Below are 15,527 nucleotides of genomic sequence, written 5' to 3'. Positions count from 1 at the left end.
CAACTGTGGCAACAAGCACTTTATCTCTGTGGCAAATTTAAGAATCTGTATGTATGTCCTTCCTCATTAGAAACAGTCTTTTTTTAAGCCATAACTTTGCTGTGCATAAACAGCCAAGATTAAAGAAGACTAAGGACCAGAGAATCAATTATTTCTATTTTGTGCTGTTAATGAAGAATTCAGATCTGACAATCACCCAATATAACACCTACACTTTCTGAAGCCAAGCCTTTGGGTAGTGAAGTGATAAAACTGAATCACCAAGATGTTACGATAAGAGGATGGGCAAAACACAGACATCTCTTTTATTCTGAGTGGACAGAATTGCCTAAGATGTGTCAGCATCTTATATAATGAAAGTCAGCAGAAAGGTATCAAAAGGTCAGCTAGAAAAACAAAACCCACAGGATAAATTAAACTGGCTGTAAGCAAATAGCTAGCGAATAGGCCACAAAGATTGGACACCACTGACTTTCAACACTCAAACCTGAGCCAGTAGGTTCCAAAGACTTAGTCCTCGGTCACGTAACATGCCTGCAATGCTTGGTGACAAGATCTGCAGACAGTCACACACAAAATCTGCTTGAGATTAAAGAACAATCATTTTGAAATGGTGGTGCTCGGCAGGACCTAATCAACAACAGGGAAAGCTAGCACAGGTGTGTTAGTTTCAAGATTTATTTTTCATTTTGGTGAAACGCACAGCCTCTTCTCAGGAAGCAGCATCTGTAGAGCTGTTACAAACACGTTTTGTATTCTAACACACCACAGATTTGGAAAAGAACATATAAAGCACAGGTTTCACACTGCACTTGGGCATACTGAGTCTTAAGTTACAGATAATTTAGAAATCTTCTGATTTTACATACACATTGCATTGGCCCTTGCTCAGCCTTCATGCAAAATTTAATTTTATTTTTCTTACAGTCAACACTGGTTTTGGAAACTGTCTTGCTGTAAATGGTATCTTTTCCACTTTAAATCTCTTAAATGGTATTTACATAAGTGTGCAAATTGCTTTGAAAGATAGAAACAAACACTAACACATAATATACAGACAACTTCTATAGTTAAACATTTACTAAAATGCAGTTAACATTCCTATCACACTTTCATTGCCTAAAATAGGAGAATAAGTTATATAAAACAGACCATCTTATTTTCAGACACTTCCATTTCTGCAGATTTGGTCTTTGCAGCAACATTGCAATCAAAGATTAAGATGCCACTTTTAAGATTCAGAGAAGCCCCTTTCAATTCAATGGCAGCTTAACATGTTTAGCACAAGTTATGTTTGTCCCACACTTTCCACACTTGGCACAGGGAAAAAAGAGAAAAAAGCTTGGGGGAGATGGAAGAGAGTCTTGCACATCTATTTTATTATTTTGGCAATAACAAGAGTATGATTTAAGAATCTATTGCATAAATTATAACTTTTCTTTTAAAGGCCTGTTGGTGTTACAAGCACAGTTTAAATAGAGTTTGTAAGTTCTTTCACAGAAGCACACAAGGCTCCCAGTCTTTGTTTTTGTGCATGTCATCTCTGGCATATACAACTGTTCACATACCAAAAAATTCGACTAATGGGACCATTCAAAAGAACTGATTTCAGAATTAGAAGCAGCAGGAAAAGCTTGAAGAAAACTACTTAGTGTTCCCAGTGCTCCTACATGTGCAGTTTTTTTTCTACTTGTGATAAAAACTCCCCATAAAAAGCGCATGGTTGCCTTCATGAATAAATCCAGAAGCTAGAAGATGAGTAAACTGGAACGAGTTGCTTCAATGGTCAAAAAAGAAGAGTTACAGGAAATTCTTCAAAACCATCTTTCATGAATACTTGTAATCAGAGAAAAGCAACTCAACTGCCAAAATTTCATTTAGACTATTTTATAGAAGAACAAAAACTTCTATAGACATCATTAATAACAAAAGGAAATTACCTATCAGACAGCAAAGAACTATGGGTGTCATCTCAAATAACTTTAAAACCCAAGATGATTATTATGTAATACAAAGAGACAAAACTGCTTTTAGAACACCCATTAAATTGAATAATGTGACTTTTACAGCAGCACTGCCTGCAAATCATGCTGTAACTTGTGCACCCATCACAACGCTATTGAGTACTATCCACCCCAAGGAAAGTGAATATTAACCCTCTAAAAGTTTACCTTCATTAACAGTTATGTCTCACACACTGACATCAGACATCCCATATGTCAGATGTGCTTGATATTTTTTCAACACATCCAATTCCTTAATATGGCAGGAACTGTACCAACACTTACACTGTGCTTCTGCTCTACTGTTTATTGAACTTTGGGCATCACATACCACACACAAATCCCTGCTGAATTCCAAGTGATTTCATCCTGGTGCAGATCTTGATTAGGTTCTTCGGAATTAACAGATCACAGGTAGAAGTTCCAGTATTGTCAACTTTCTTGCATAAAATGGTCAAATAAGCTTAAGACACTACAGAAGCTTGCAAAACACACGATGACTTGAAAACAAATACAAATAAAGAAGATACATTAAAATTTGGTTGCTTTGGATTCTGAGCTGGTTTGAAAAACGCTACTTTAAGAGATAGCTGTTCTATGCTTTGAAAATACAAAAGAATGAAATGTCTTCATGGACTAGTGTATTGATCAGTAAATAAACACCTAGGACACTCATTAACTCAAATATATTACTGAAAAATCCCACCAAAGTTTTTGTTAAACATTGTCTTCAGAGCTTTATATTCAATGCGCATTATCTGCTACCTTCTGTTTCTGTTTTGGTTCTGGCATGCTTCAGAAACATGGCTAAGAAAGTTTGTCCACTCCTTCTATTACCAAGGTGTACATTACAAACGTTAGACACGCATTTATTGCCAAAGACTCTGGGTAAATAAAGTTCTTAAAATGGAAGATGTGTGTGTAATTTTAAGCTTGCAAGATAGCTTCAAACAAGTTGACTTAGTATTTGCCACACCCACATGCATACTGCTTGCTAAGAAAAAGGTATTAATATTCCACAGTGGAATAAAAACATGTTCAAAATAAAACGAATGCTCCCCCTAGTGCTTATACTAGTGAAAAATCCTGCCTGGCACTACCTGCCTTTAATGGTGTTAAACAGGACATAAATATATGATCATTCATCTGGCTATTTAACTCAGAGAACAATCACAAATATATTACTAGGACCAAAAAGTGTCAGCTGCTGAAAGCCAGCATTTAAATATTTTGTACCACTCTCCCTACTTCAGTGCTTCTGGGGTTTGGGTTTCTTTTAAACTGTGCTTTTGGTAAAAATTTCCCTCAAATTTTTCCCCGTCAACTGAGGCAGAGCCTTGAGGAACGTCCTACCAGGTAAGAAATGAAGACCAAAGATGTTTGAAGATGACAGGTACAATCAGGCTTTTTCTCCTGTATCACACCCAGAAGCTGCCAAGTCAATATCAGCATTCCTGTATCACAATTGCAATGAAGCTCTAGTAAATCTGGTACCTTTGGATATGCTCAACACCACAAATAAGTCAGATATTTAAGACAACCTATGTCTGTAGCTAGCATAGTCCACCAGAATATTCATCCTCTTCCTCATCAGCATGAGAGCCCACTGCGGCTGGTCCTCTTGCTTTGTCTTGTGCAGCGTTTGGTGATTTCTTCTTGATTCCACCTCCTGGGACCACCAAGGTAAGACCAAGCTTGGCATACTGACAACAACAAGACAAGTTTAATTTCTGTACTATCACAGAAGTAAAATCTTGTCGAGTTACACTGCCCACAATTGACTGACACTCACAACAAACAAACAGGTAACATTCTGTAGAGAAAACAGATTGCTGCTGCTTTCAGAGTCTATTTTTCCAGCTTAAACTAAGCCTAACATTGATTCGCTTCTTCTACCTCAAACACTCAGAATGGGATAATGAAATCTGTATTGATACTGCTTATTATATGTAGAATAATCTGGCCACATCCTACAGCTTCTGCGGTTCAAATTTTACATTAAAAAATATTCTTTCAGTATGCAGCTCTGCATACATTATCTAATATAGATCATGTAAAAAGTCTTACAAGTTTCAGTAAGACTAGTACCTTAATTTTTACTATTCAACATAGTAACAAAGTAAAATTAGTCACAAATTGGCACTGGTGGACGTCTTCTTTACTTCCTACAATTTACAAGTACAATTAAAAAAAAAGAAAACAAACAGCAGGGGAGTGGATGCACAACTACTTTCTTAAAATAATAATTAAAAAAAAAAATCATGAATTAGCACCTTGCTAAGGTATAAGCACTGAAAAAACAATGAACAATACCATCCTATAGGCATCATATTCTGTAATGTTTAGAGACACATATCAGCTATATGGGATTTCTGAGATAAAGCAAAAGCAGCAAACTGTTGTGGCCCCTAAGGATCCAAGCAGAAGAGAACTGAATTTTGGTCAACTCGTCCAACAAACTCAGCAGATCTGTAACAAACTGCTCTTTCACCTAAGCCTTCCCACCATCTGAAAGGAACAATGATGTGGGAATTTACATGGGCAGGCAGCAAAGAATAAGTTCACAGACACAGCGCAGGATGACAGAGCAAGTCACAATAAATACGTGGACCCTGCTCTTATTTTCCTCAACTAGAAAAAAATCTCTCTCAACCTGAACAAGCAAAAGGATTATAAAAAAAAAAAAAAATTCCATAGGAATTATCTACTTACATCATTGTCCATGTATTTGAAGAGTGGCAAATTACAGACTTCAGAAACTTGATCCTGATCTTGCTGGTCGTACCCTTCTAAAAGTTGCTCCAGTGCTGCACAGTCTTCACTTCCATTAAATCCTGGTATACTGAAGGAAATTAAGAATTCATTTAGGGTATTTCAGCAATCTACTTGACACTCAGCTATTCTATCTTTAAATGCTGCTGATTAACGTCAGAAGAGCAAGCAGCTTTCAAGAATCTGATGGGCTCCCTATTCCACAAACTGCAAATAACTACTTTGATTTCTCCAGGTACATGGATTATATCCATAAAATGAAACTTTCGGCAACACTAGTTTGCATGTTGAGAATAAGACCACAGTCAACACAAAAAAAGAGAATATTAGCATTTTTCAATTTTTCCTAACTAGCCAATACACTTTTCCACTTTACTCCAGAAAAAAAATCCATAATGAGTTTCTATATATAAAATACAAATTGAAGACTTGGAAAATACGAGCAAGACGTTTAAAGACTGATCTTGAAAAATTCTTTCTAAAAATGAAGTACAACATAACTTACATGTTTAAGTCATTTCACTAAAAACAGTTTAAGTAAAAAAATGTTGTTTCAGTATTTTGTTACTGAAGTCCTACTAAAAGCTGAAATGGAGAGTTGCTGGGAAAACCTCTGGAACAGAGGTTAACACTAATTAACAGAGTTAAACACTAATCCAGATTTTGACACCGGAATTTTCGCCTGCACGTGTAAAGAATTTCTTCTTTATTTCGATGTATTCAACTGGACTATTTTCTGTTTCCTAAGTTATCTTACAGTTGAATCAACTATTTAAAAAAGTCACAAAAAGTAGAAATCTTGCTTTTCTTCTTCCAATGTATGATGAGGACAAGATATCCTAGACCAATACAACCCGAAATGTAGTCATTAATATGCTGGAAACTTCTCTTCAACGAGAACATTTAGATTAATATTTCCCTCAATCTAATCACCATACTAGATAGTTTATACTGGGATGCTGCTATTGTGAATTTTGGAACTGTATTCCTTATTTCCATCCTCACACTGTAATAAAATACGGTAATGACAAGTTAGAATCTCAACTTTTTAAGGGTCTCCACACATGACATGGAAAAAAGATTCCGGAAAAAAATAAAATCCAATTAGCAACATCCAGAAATACCCACTTTTAATCCTAAATGTTCGTTTACAACAGCTAATCTATTTCTGGTTTGTTTGAAAAAAAAAAAAAAAGACATCCCAAAGAATATCAGTAAGGCAAGAATTCCAGGCATAACAATATTCTGCTCAGCTTTTAACATGGAAAAAACATTGGAAGAACTTCTAATTTCTGTCTCATTTCACCTGTCACACATAACTACTTCTTTATGACTAACTTTTTATTTTGGGTTATTTAAGAAGAATCACCATGCTAATTACAGCTAAATCTCTTACGAGTGAAAAAAAATCGTGATAGCCATATACCAGGAATGCTATTATTGTACTGTCAACTGAAGTACAGGCTTAAAATCTCTTGACAGTCAGTGTTTCCATTGTTCTTTCATAAGAACAGATCTACATTAATGAAACATTCCATTTAGAATTACAGGACATGAAGCAGACTTACCTATAGCTTTCCCTCACGCATCTTTCTGCAGCAACATAATCATTTCTGTGAAGATGAACTAAGACTTGAGCAATAGTTTTCTAAACGAAAACAAACAAAAAAACCCACCAAACCAGTGATTCTTTGGAAATTAATAGTAAAATATGAGAAAAATACCAGACTGCTAATATTTAGCTTAAAAAGGTCATTAAGAGTCTTAATGATTCTAAGATACTGACACAAGAAAATCAGGACAACATAGTGAAAAAGTAGTAAGCCGTATCCTCAGCTGGTATGAAATACATTATTTCCTATGACACTGTAATGAACTGCTGCACCAAGTAACAGATTGTGTCGTTTGTTATTTTTGATAACATCTTCATTTTTGAGGTATTTGCTGTTTTTGACAACTCCTGCAGATAACAGCATCTTTGCTTCAACATTATAGTAGTGAAAAAGCACAGTTAGAATTTGGGGAAACATGCACTACCACAAATTCTCATCATTTAGCAAGAAATGTATCCCTGAACCAAGAGGAACATATTGTCAGTCAGATGTCAGCTGTCATTAGTGCATTTTGAATTTTTCTGGGTAACTATCAGAAATTGCCTTTTAGAATTTACCTTATAGCATGTTGGGTAATTTTCAATTTCCTTATAAATACTTTTTTCCTTTTGAAGAGATAATGCAGCTTCATCTAATCTAAAAAAAAAAAAAACAAAAAACAGGAGTATCAGTGCCACGTATAAAGCATAATGAACCTGAGACTAATTACACAGTGTTTAACTAATATACTGGCAAGTCTACTGGAATAAAAAGCAACACAACTAAAAATCATCAGTAGATCTTACCAACAGAGTAGAAAAAGAAATATACAGTCAGCAATTTCTTTTGCATATACACAGGGTAAGAACATCTCTGGTATTCATTCAGAGAAACCTCATTTTTCACAACATTGTACAAGATGAATGCCTTGTTACATAGCCTAGCAGATTTCTGTGTGTCATGAGGTTAATATAAGCTTATCAATGTTCATAGTAACTGCTTTTGAGTTTGAATACTCTTTCAATCATCATATTAAACATGTAGAAATCAGCAATAGCACGTGAGCTATAAAGCAGCAGAGGAACCAAGCTGCTTTCACAGAAAGACTTGCAAGTTCCTTTGTCAATTCCCCTTTCTGACTACAATACTGCAGAGAAATAAAGGGTCTTAAAAGTAACGTTAGAAACCCAGACAATTTTTTAAGTGAACTACATGTTTGAGGGAAGCAAGTCTATGCTGAAGTCGAAGTCAAGTTTGGTACTAGCAATTAACAATTAAAATAAACTCCCATTGAAACTCCAAGATACACTCTTCTTAGAGAAGTCCAGATTCAGAATGCTGCAAACATTTCTTTCCTCAAGTTAGTTACCCAATTCCCCTGTTTTATATTCCACAGCTATAAAAGACTTGCAAGTACCTTCTACATGTTAGTGCTGGAACTAAAAAAAAATAATAATAATTCCTGAAGTAGTTTAAGAATTAATGAAAACTCATGTATTTGCTATCTAGCTGTTCAACAAACCCAAAGGAAACAAAGTCTTACAGCCCACAGTCTGCTACCCCAGAACACAAAACAGGTGGTCCTGGATGAACATGGCATATCTCACAGAAACTGAATTTTACATTGGAGTGCATCTCAAAGAAGAATTAAGTAATGCTATATAAACCAAACAACAGCAAGAAAAAGAACAATGAAAATCACCATTAAAGATTCAGTTAAATTTGAAAAAAAAAAGAGGCATAAAGCTATACCTGCGTCCTCTGACTAGAAGTCTTGAAGCCTTCCCTAGCATTTCTAATGCTTGCCGTAAGCGTTCTTCATTCTAGAGAAGAACAAAAAGAATTTGTGCATTCGTATTTCATTTGCATAGAATTAAGACCATTAGACTTCAATCTAAGTATGCAATCTGTAATTCAGAACAGCTGTTAGTTACTATATATGTCCCACAGCCATCTCCCATATGGATCTACAGGGCAAAGTAATATCAAAGCAAACTTGTTGATCTGGAAACATGCAACAACTGAAAACAGAGAACACCCCCAAAGGTAGTAGCAGCTAAAAGGCAAATCATCTTCACATTGCATGGGTAAAGCATCAAGCAAATTCTTATCTTCTGTCCTTTCAAGGACTTTAAACTACTTTAGGCTCCAGGACTCAACAGCAGCCACATTCCTATCCTCTGAGCTGCCCACACAAAGGCAGAAAACCTGACAAAACATGAAATTCAGATTCAGTTTAGTCCCAAACTGACAATAAGGCAAAGTAAACTGACCCCTAATTTTTATAAATCTTCTTCTCTACAGCATAAAAAAGCCTTCAGCTTCATTAGTCAGCCACTGATGTGAAAGGAAGGAGAAATAATTTAGAATCTAATCTTACACTTTCTCTAAACTTTATAGCTGACTCTGAACACCAATTTATTCATCTTTATACACTTCCTGGGACTGGAAAGTTTTTTCCTAGTGGAAAAACAAACACACATAACCTACAAACCCCACAACTCAAAAAATCCCCACTTACTTCAAACACTGACGCTGCTTGCTGATAGAGCTGCACAGCCTTCTCTGGGCTCACATTTTCTATTAACCTGTAATAAACATAAATCGTTTCTCTTCAGATGAAATGAAAATATTTATTTACCTAAAAGCATCGAAAAACCCAAGAAAGAAAATCAAAGTCATACCCATGCCCAGCATGCATTCTAGCCACCAATACCACAGACTTACTTTCCAGCCCGTTCCAGAGCAATCGCTGCTGTATCTGGTGTCCCATTCTCCAGGTACATCATACTGGCTTTCTCGATCAGCTGAACCGCTTCAGGGAGCCTCTGCATCTCCTGCAAAGCAACAGTCAGAGGGACGTTGCTGTCAGGAACTGCGATTACGTACAATGAAACAAATCAAAGCAAACTCATACCTTATTAAGAGTCTAATTTTTATTTACAAACTTGTGGAGCTAGTTAAAGTTGACCACCAGCTCCATAAGATTCACTTGTAAGTACCCAACTTTATTGTAAGGAATGAATTTGTGGTAGTTTGGTGCAGAAGCAGCACCACTCTTCCACTACCCTCTGACATGAGGCCCTCACCTTTCCTTCTACAAAAGGAAAACTATTTTTTGTTTCCCCTATTACAAATGCTGCTTCCCTAGCCTACTGAGGGTATTGGTGGTGAATAGGAATCAACAGAAAAATATCACTTTAATATGTAATCCGCTTACCTATATTGGTAAAATGTTACAGTGTACAATATTTTTCACTATAAAACAGAACTCTTTAATAAAAATTAGTAAACTAAAATACCTTTAGCATCATGCCAGCTTGTTCATAAGCTCTGTAGAAAAAAAAAAAAACAGTTAGATATGGTGTATTTCATCAAGTTGTAAATATACAGCAAAAGTTAACAGGCGTCAGCTATCACTTCACAGTCAATATTTAATGCTTTGAAGATGTCTCCAGTGTTTTATTTAATGAGACACTGCATGTGTAACATTATCTTCCATAAATTAAGTACTTTGACCATACTCCCCACTAAACGTCTATTCTCACGATCTGACTCACAGGCAATATTTGGATTATTTGTCATTAACTGCTTACTATGATGTACTCTTTAGTTGAATATTTCTTTATAAGCTCAACAGTGTAGAATTTCAAAATTACAAAAAGTTCATCTAAGAAAAAAACATTTGATGTCAAAAGGTGCTGAAGAATGTCAAAATCATCATTTCTTCAGATGGCCATTGCAGGTTTTCAGACTTTCCTAGTGTGCACTTCCATTAAACTGACTTTGAATCAGTTAAATCACTTGAACCATGCCATTTACTACAGCAAGATCAAAATGGTAGTTCACACTTGTACCATATGTTAGAAAATTTGTTTCAGATTACTCAGTGCTTCTGTACTTACTTGGCAGCATGGAAGAGACTGGAAGTAACATTGTCAAGGACAAAATCCACGAAAATATAATGCAGAAAAATAATTAGCATACATAATCTTACACAAGTACCAGTTTCAAAGCAAGGAATCCTATAAAGGCAAATTAAACCTAGTACATTTACAGGCAAGGTGTCAAAAATAAATGCTTCTAAGGACATAAATGCAACATACCGAAGTATAACTGCATGTAAGTTGTAAAAAGCACATTTATTTATAATACATTCCTCGTTACTAAATACTAGTAGAAATACTTCAATAGTCAGAGTTGGATTTAGTTTATAATACCCATTTGTAGGTATTTAAAAATGTAATAATTTCTGAAGAAGTACTGAGACATCTCAGGCACTGGACAGCATCTTATCACTCCAGATTTTATTGTAAACAACACAGATCTGCTACTCAAAAGAGGTCTTTAGTTTTTTTAGTTTTTTTTAGTTTTCCCACGCAAAGCACATAGGAATGGTCTTTTAAAAGACAATTTTGTTAGATTGACAAAATGCACAAACACATTAAATACATCTTCTACCAACCCCCATTACCACATTCTAAGTAGCAACTAGTGAGCTTCTTGGAAAAAAAGAATAACAATGAAAAGATACGCTTTATTGTTTTCATGTGCCTCAGCTTCCCGTAAACAGGCTTCCCTTGCCTGGTCAAACTGCTTGGCATTCTTAAAAGCAACAGCTGCAAGAAACCAAATCAAGTTCTTATTTACAGTTTGCCATTTTTCTTTTTCCAGCACTTCTGCTCAATAATTTAATCACCTAAAGATGCAAACAGACTCTTTAAATTAATGTTTACAGTTTACCAAGCTCTTTCAATAAATCCCATGACAGTCCCCCTTGCTTCATTAGTCACTAGTTACCATTAAAAGAATTTGTCAACACCACTCCCATACCATCACTGTACCACACACTGTGCAAAATGTGTTTAGCTGGATTTTCATTCTGTATTTTAATTACAGAACAGCAGGAATATTTATGTATATATTTTTAATTGTTAGAAGTTAAACAAAATCAGTATGGCAGGAATAGAAGGATACCATCAGCAAAGCATGCCTGTAACAACTTCCTCAACACAACCGCTTCAGGGTACAAACATGTATTTTTATCTCCGTTAGACTGACAGGATATTAAAGTGGGATTTAAAATAAATTTCAATTTATAAAATGCTCCAGTTGTTCTTCCAAGATTGTACTTTTTTATTGAGGTTTAAATGAATTAGTAGGAAAGCCCAGAGTAAGAAGCCAGTAGACCACAATAAATTACTATTATCAAAAAAAAAGAAAATTGTTGAAGAGCAAAAAGGAACCAACTAGTAAGAATTTTATATTCAGCGTGACACTTGCAGTGGAAAAAAAGGAGGAAAGAGATCTTACTAAGCCTAAAAAACCTGGCAGCATCTCTTTACCTTACTGTGACAGTCTTTGTCAGGACATACTTCATAAGATGATAAAAAAGCTAAGTTTTAGAACCAGCTCAGATATTTTTTGTTTCGTAGGTAAAATCATAGGATTTGAGGGTGGACAAGTGAAAGAAAAAAAAGCTTTATTTTATCACACATAGTAATGTACAAAGTAGAAGTTGCAAGCTTGAAAAAAAATTGTTTTGACAACTGTTCTAGATCTTCAAGTAAAACTTGAAACTTATTTTACAGTGCTACTAAGAGTATTCTTTTTGTTGTTTCATCTTACTTTGCCTTCACAACAGTTTTACTTACATAGAAATGTACTGAAAATATGTAAAATGTCATCAAGGATTCATCTTAATGAATACTTTGAAACCATAACGTATATGGCTGTATTTACAGCCATACATACCTGCCTTCCCATATTCAGTAGCTGCGCTGTCGTAATCTGGTTTCCACTTTAAGAATCCAGTTTTCAGGCTAAAATGCAAGAAGAAAGGCCTATTAACCATAGTAAAGATTTTACGTTTTACCTTTGAAGCATTTCAGATATAACTTAAGCCTACCTCTAAAAAGGAGCCATTAGTTATATGCCAATCATATAGTAGTGGCATCACTACTGTAAAAATAAATGCCGGCATTGTTTGGAATCGCATAAAGCTCTGCAATGATCTCCCATAATTACATGCCTCACCCTAACGTGCTTCTGCTGTCCTCAAAAAGTCTTCACAAGTCCAGCTCTTCAACAAATAAGAAGTCAACAGAAGACAAGAAGACTTTTACCTACACCATCATGACATCTCAAGATTTCTAATACCACAATGCCTGAAAATATTTTGTTACACATCAAAGTTCCCAATGTTCCTCTACAGTATAATTTTTTGCTGCTCATAATTACCAGAGACTCTCCACTATATATACAAATGAAAGAATTTACTTGACAACACAAAGACAAAGCCTCTTGTCATTTATGTCTACAGTAGGTCATGGCACTAAATGGCACGACACGCACACAAAGATTATATATGTATATATAGGGGAAAATATACATTGCAAAATGAGGCGAGTCATTAGTCAATGTTGATTTTAATTTTATGACTTCCTCACTTCTAAAACAAATTCAAAAGTTACCATAACTTTAGAGTCCACTTCCATATTTGTTGTAGGCAGACACTTCAGACGCAATACATGCTTCAGCTAGAAAAGCAGTTGTATGTGGACTATGTTGGTTTTGTTGTCTTACTTGGATGGAAGCCACAGTATGTAACTCCAAAGCAAGCCTCTACATTGTGTTATTTTCATCACAGGCAAAGTCTCAAATGCACCGAGCCGAAATACACAATGCTTTAATTGGCACCCAATTTGAGATTTAGGTGCCTTTTATTTCAAATGCTTTCCAGGATAAGATTTAAAAATGAACTCTATTGAAAGGCACTTTTGGTCAAGTAATTTGAATAAGATATTCTGGTACAGATTTTTTAATTCTGAGGAGGTCTCTCCTCTGTTACAGTTTGTACTTTTGATCCATGATTTCCAGATGGCCTGTCACTATTCTTACTAAAATTATAGCATCTTTGGATTAGTCAGCTCAATTTCATCTATCCTGTAGTCTGTGAAATTGAGACTTATAAGCAAAATGGCTACATTCAGTGTTAAAATACACATTAAAAGCCTATCATATGTAGATGTTAAGCTCTCTAAGCTAAATGACAGCATAGGTCTCTGAGGCCATCTGAAAAGAAACAGCACATTTCTCCTAGGCAGGATCAAACAAATGCACATGTCATCTCAGCTAGGTTAAGCTCTTTTATTCACCACAACCTCCATAAGTCTTTTTGCTGCTTGCCTTTCTCCTACTAACTTTAGCAGAAGAGCAGAAGCGAATCCCTTCACTTTCCAGTTCTGGTCGGAGCGATAAAGGCTACACGGCCCTTAAGGAAACTGCTCCAGGCCTCTGAGCCGCACAACCTCCCCAACATGATCTGTTAGTTTTAGGGACAATTTAATCTCCCAGTTCGGGAAAAAGGGGTCCCCTTCAGCACCCACCCCCTGCAGGGAGGGTCCCCTGCGGCAGAAAACGGGCCGAGCAGCTACGTCCACCTCCTCCCTCCGTGCCGGCGTCCCCCAGCCCCGCACCCCCTCCCCTTCCCCCGAGGTCACGTCGCCTGTCACATGCGGTCCCCCCTCAGCCCCCAGCGAGGCCACAGAGGCGGCCCCCTCCCCACCACTCCTTGCAAGGCATCATGGGAGCTGTAGTTCCCCCGAGGCCTCCACTCCCCGCATGGGCGCCGGCGGGAACTACAACTCCCAAGAACCCCCCAACACTCCGCGGCCCAGGGGTGAGGAGGAGGTGCCGCGCTAAGCCGGCGGACAGCAGCCTCAGGGCTCAGAGGCCGCGGCAAAGAGCAGGCAATGCGGGCCGCGGAGCCCCGCTCGGGCAGGAGGCGATACGACGCCTCCCCGGGGCAGGAGAGCCGGCCGGGCCTGACAGCCCAGGCGCTGAGCTGGCAGCCGCCCGCCCGCCACCTTCCGCCACCCTCCAGCCCTCTCTCCCCTCCAGCTCACTATTTCTCCGCTTTCGCGATGTGCTCCAGCGCCTCGTTAATCTTCTGCGCCGCCATCTCACCGGCGCGGCGGGCCTGCCGGTGGGCTCTCGCTGGCGCTCCTTCACCTCCACCGCTGGGCTCACGGGGTGCCGAGGGGAGGGGCTCGGTGCTCCGCCTCCTCACTGCGCCTGCGCGGGGGCTGCCCCGGCTGCGGCTGTTTGGCCTCAGGGCGGGGCTGCGTGGGGGGCCGTCGGCATGGCCGAGTCACCCGGAGGGTGTCTCTGGTGGGGGAGCCCTTTCGCTCCGTTCCCGGCAGCCCTGCGGGTGGTGTCACCTGGCAGGGGTTGCGCTGGTGAACGGGTGCCCACAGGGTCGGGCTGTGCCCCCTCTCTTGCTGGAACCCCCAGCCTGCCCTATCAAAGGCCAACAGGAACTTTTCAGAGAATATAAATTAGGACAAGTCTGTGTTTCACAGAATCACAGAATGTTAGGGATTGGAAGGGACTTTGAAAGATCACTTAGTCCAATTCCCCCTGCTGGAGCAGGAACAGCTAGATGAGGTTACACAGGAATGTGTCCAGGTGGGTTTTGAATGTCTCCAGAGGAGACTCCACAACCTCCCTGGGCAGCCTGTTCCAGTGCTCCGTCACCCTCACTGAGAAGAAGTTTCTTCTCATATTTAAGTGGAACCTCCTGTGTTTCAGTTTGTACCCATTGCCCCTGGTCTTATCGTTGGTTGTCACCAAGAAGAGCCTGGCTCCATCCTTGTGACACTCACCCTTTACATATTTATAAACATGAATGAGGTCACCCCTCAGTCTCCTCTTTTCCAAACTAAAGAGACCCAGCTCCCTCAGCCTTTCCTCATTCGGGAGGTGCTGCACTCCCTTCATCATCTTCGTGGCTCTTCGTGTTTTCGCAGGGTTTCCAAATGGAGGCCAGTTTCTGGTAGAAATGCACAGCTCATGGGCTAAAGGCTGCGGAGCTCTACCTGTCCTGCTCTGAAAGAAGCCTCCAGAGGCCTGTTTGCTGAGGTGTGCTCCTGTGGCTTGGTGTTTCTGGACAGAAAAAAGAGGCTGCTCTGGTCAGGCTGGCACAGAAATCTAAAGCAGAAAGCACAAGTGGTGGTTGAGCACAGCAAAGCTGCCAACACTGGCTATGCAATCCTGCAGGATACCCACCTTACACACTCAGTAACTGAACTAAAAATGCTAAAGTCTCTGTTTGCTGTCCATATGTTCAGTTTCCTTGCCTCCTCATTTTTGTTAATCT

At 38.5% G+C, this 15,527-nt stretch overlaps 1 protein-coding gene across 1 annotated transcript; it reads right to left on the bottom strand.

Moving 5' to 3' along the window:
• Window positions 1-662: 662 nt before the first annotated feature.
• NAPG (NSF attachment protein gamma) lies at window positions 663-14,426 on the bottom strand. The gene is made up of 12 exons (XM_082045737.1): window positions 14,275-14,426; window positions 12,122-12,189; window positions 10,902-10,986; window positions 10,273-10,290; window positions 9,670-9,700; window positions 9,095-9,204; window positions 8,889-8,955; window positions 8,120-8,190; window positions 6,946-7,024; window positions 6,344-6,423; window positions 4,716-4,845; window positions 663-3,706 (listed from the first exon to the last, which is right to left on the bottom strand). Exons 1-12 carry the CDS (start codon window positions 14,328-14,330, stop codon window positions 3,557-3,559), a joined length of 945 nt encoding a protein of 314 aa, XP_081901863.1. The 5' UTR covers window positions 14,331-14,426; the 3' UTR covers window positions 663-3,556.
• Window positions 14,427-15,527: the final 1,101 nt, after the last annotated feature.

This window comes from Streptopelia decaocto (genome assembly GCF_964273445.1).
Source record: "Streptopelia decaocto genome assembly, chromosome: 2".
Lineage (NCBI taxonomy): Eukaryota > Metazoa > Chordata > Aves > Columbiformes > Columbidae > Streptopelia > Streptopelia decaocto.
The sequence above is the reverse complement of the archived record's forward strand: the minus strand, read 5'-3'. Positions and strand labels throughout refer to the sequence as shown.

What these genes read in the sequence shown, in the direction of transcription:
- NAPG (XM_082045737.1), bottom strand. Translation starts at nt 14,330, where the DNA reads ATGGCGGCGCAGAAGATTAACGAGGCGCTGGAGCACATCGCGAAAGCG. An exon ending in AAGCAGCGTCAGTGTTTGAA is followed by an intron (nt 8,191 to 8,888) that starts GTAAGTGGGGAT and finishes GTTCTTCTCTAG; the next exon opens with AATGAAGAACGCTTACGGCA. An exon ending in CTTCTAGTCAGAGGACGCAG is followed by an intron (nt 7,025 to 8,119) that starts GTATAGCTTTAT and finishes TTTTTTTTTTAG; the next exon opens with ATTAGATGAAGCTGCATTAT.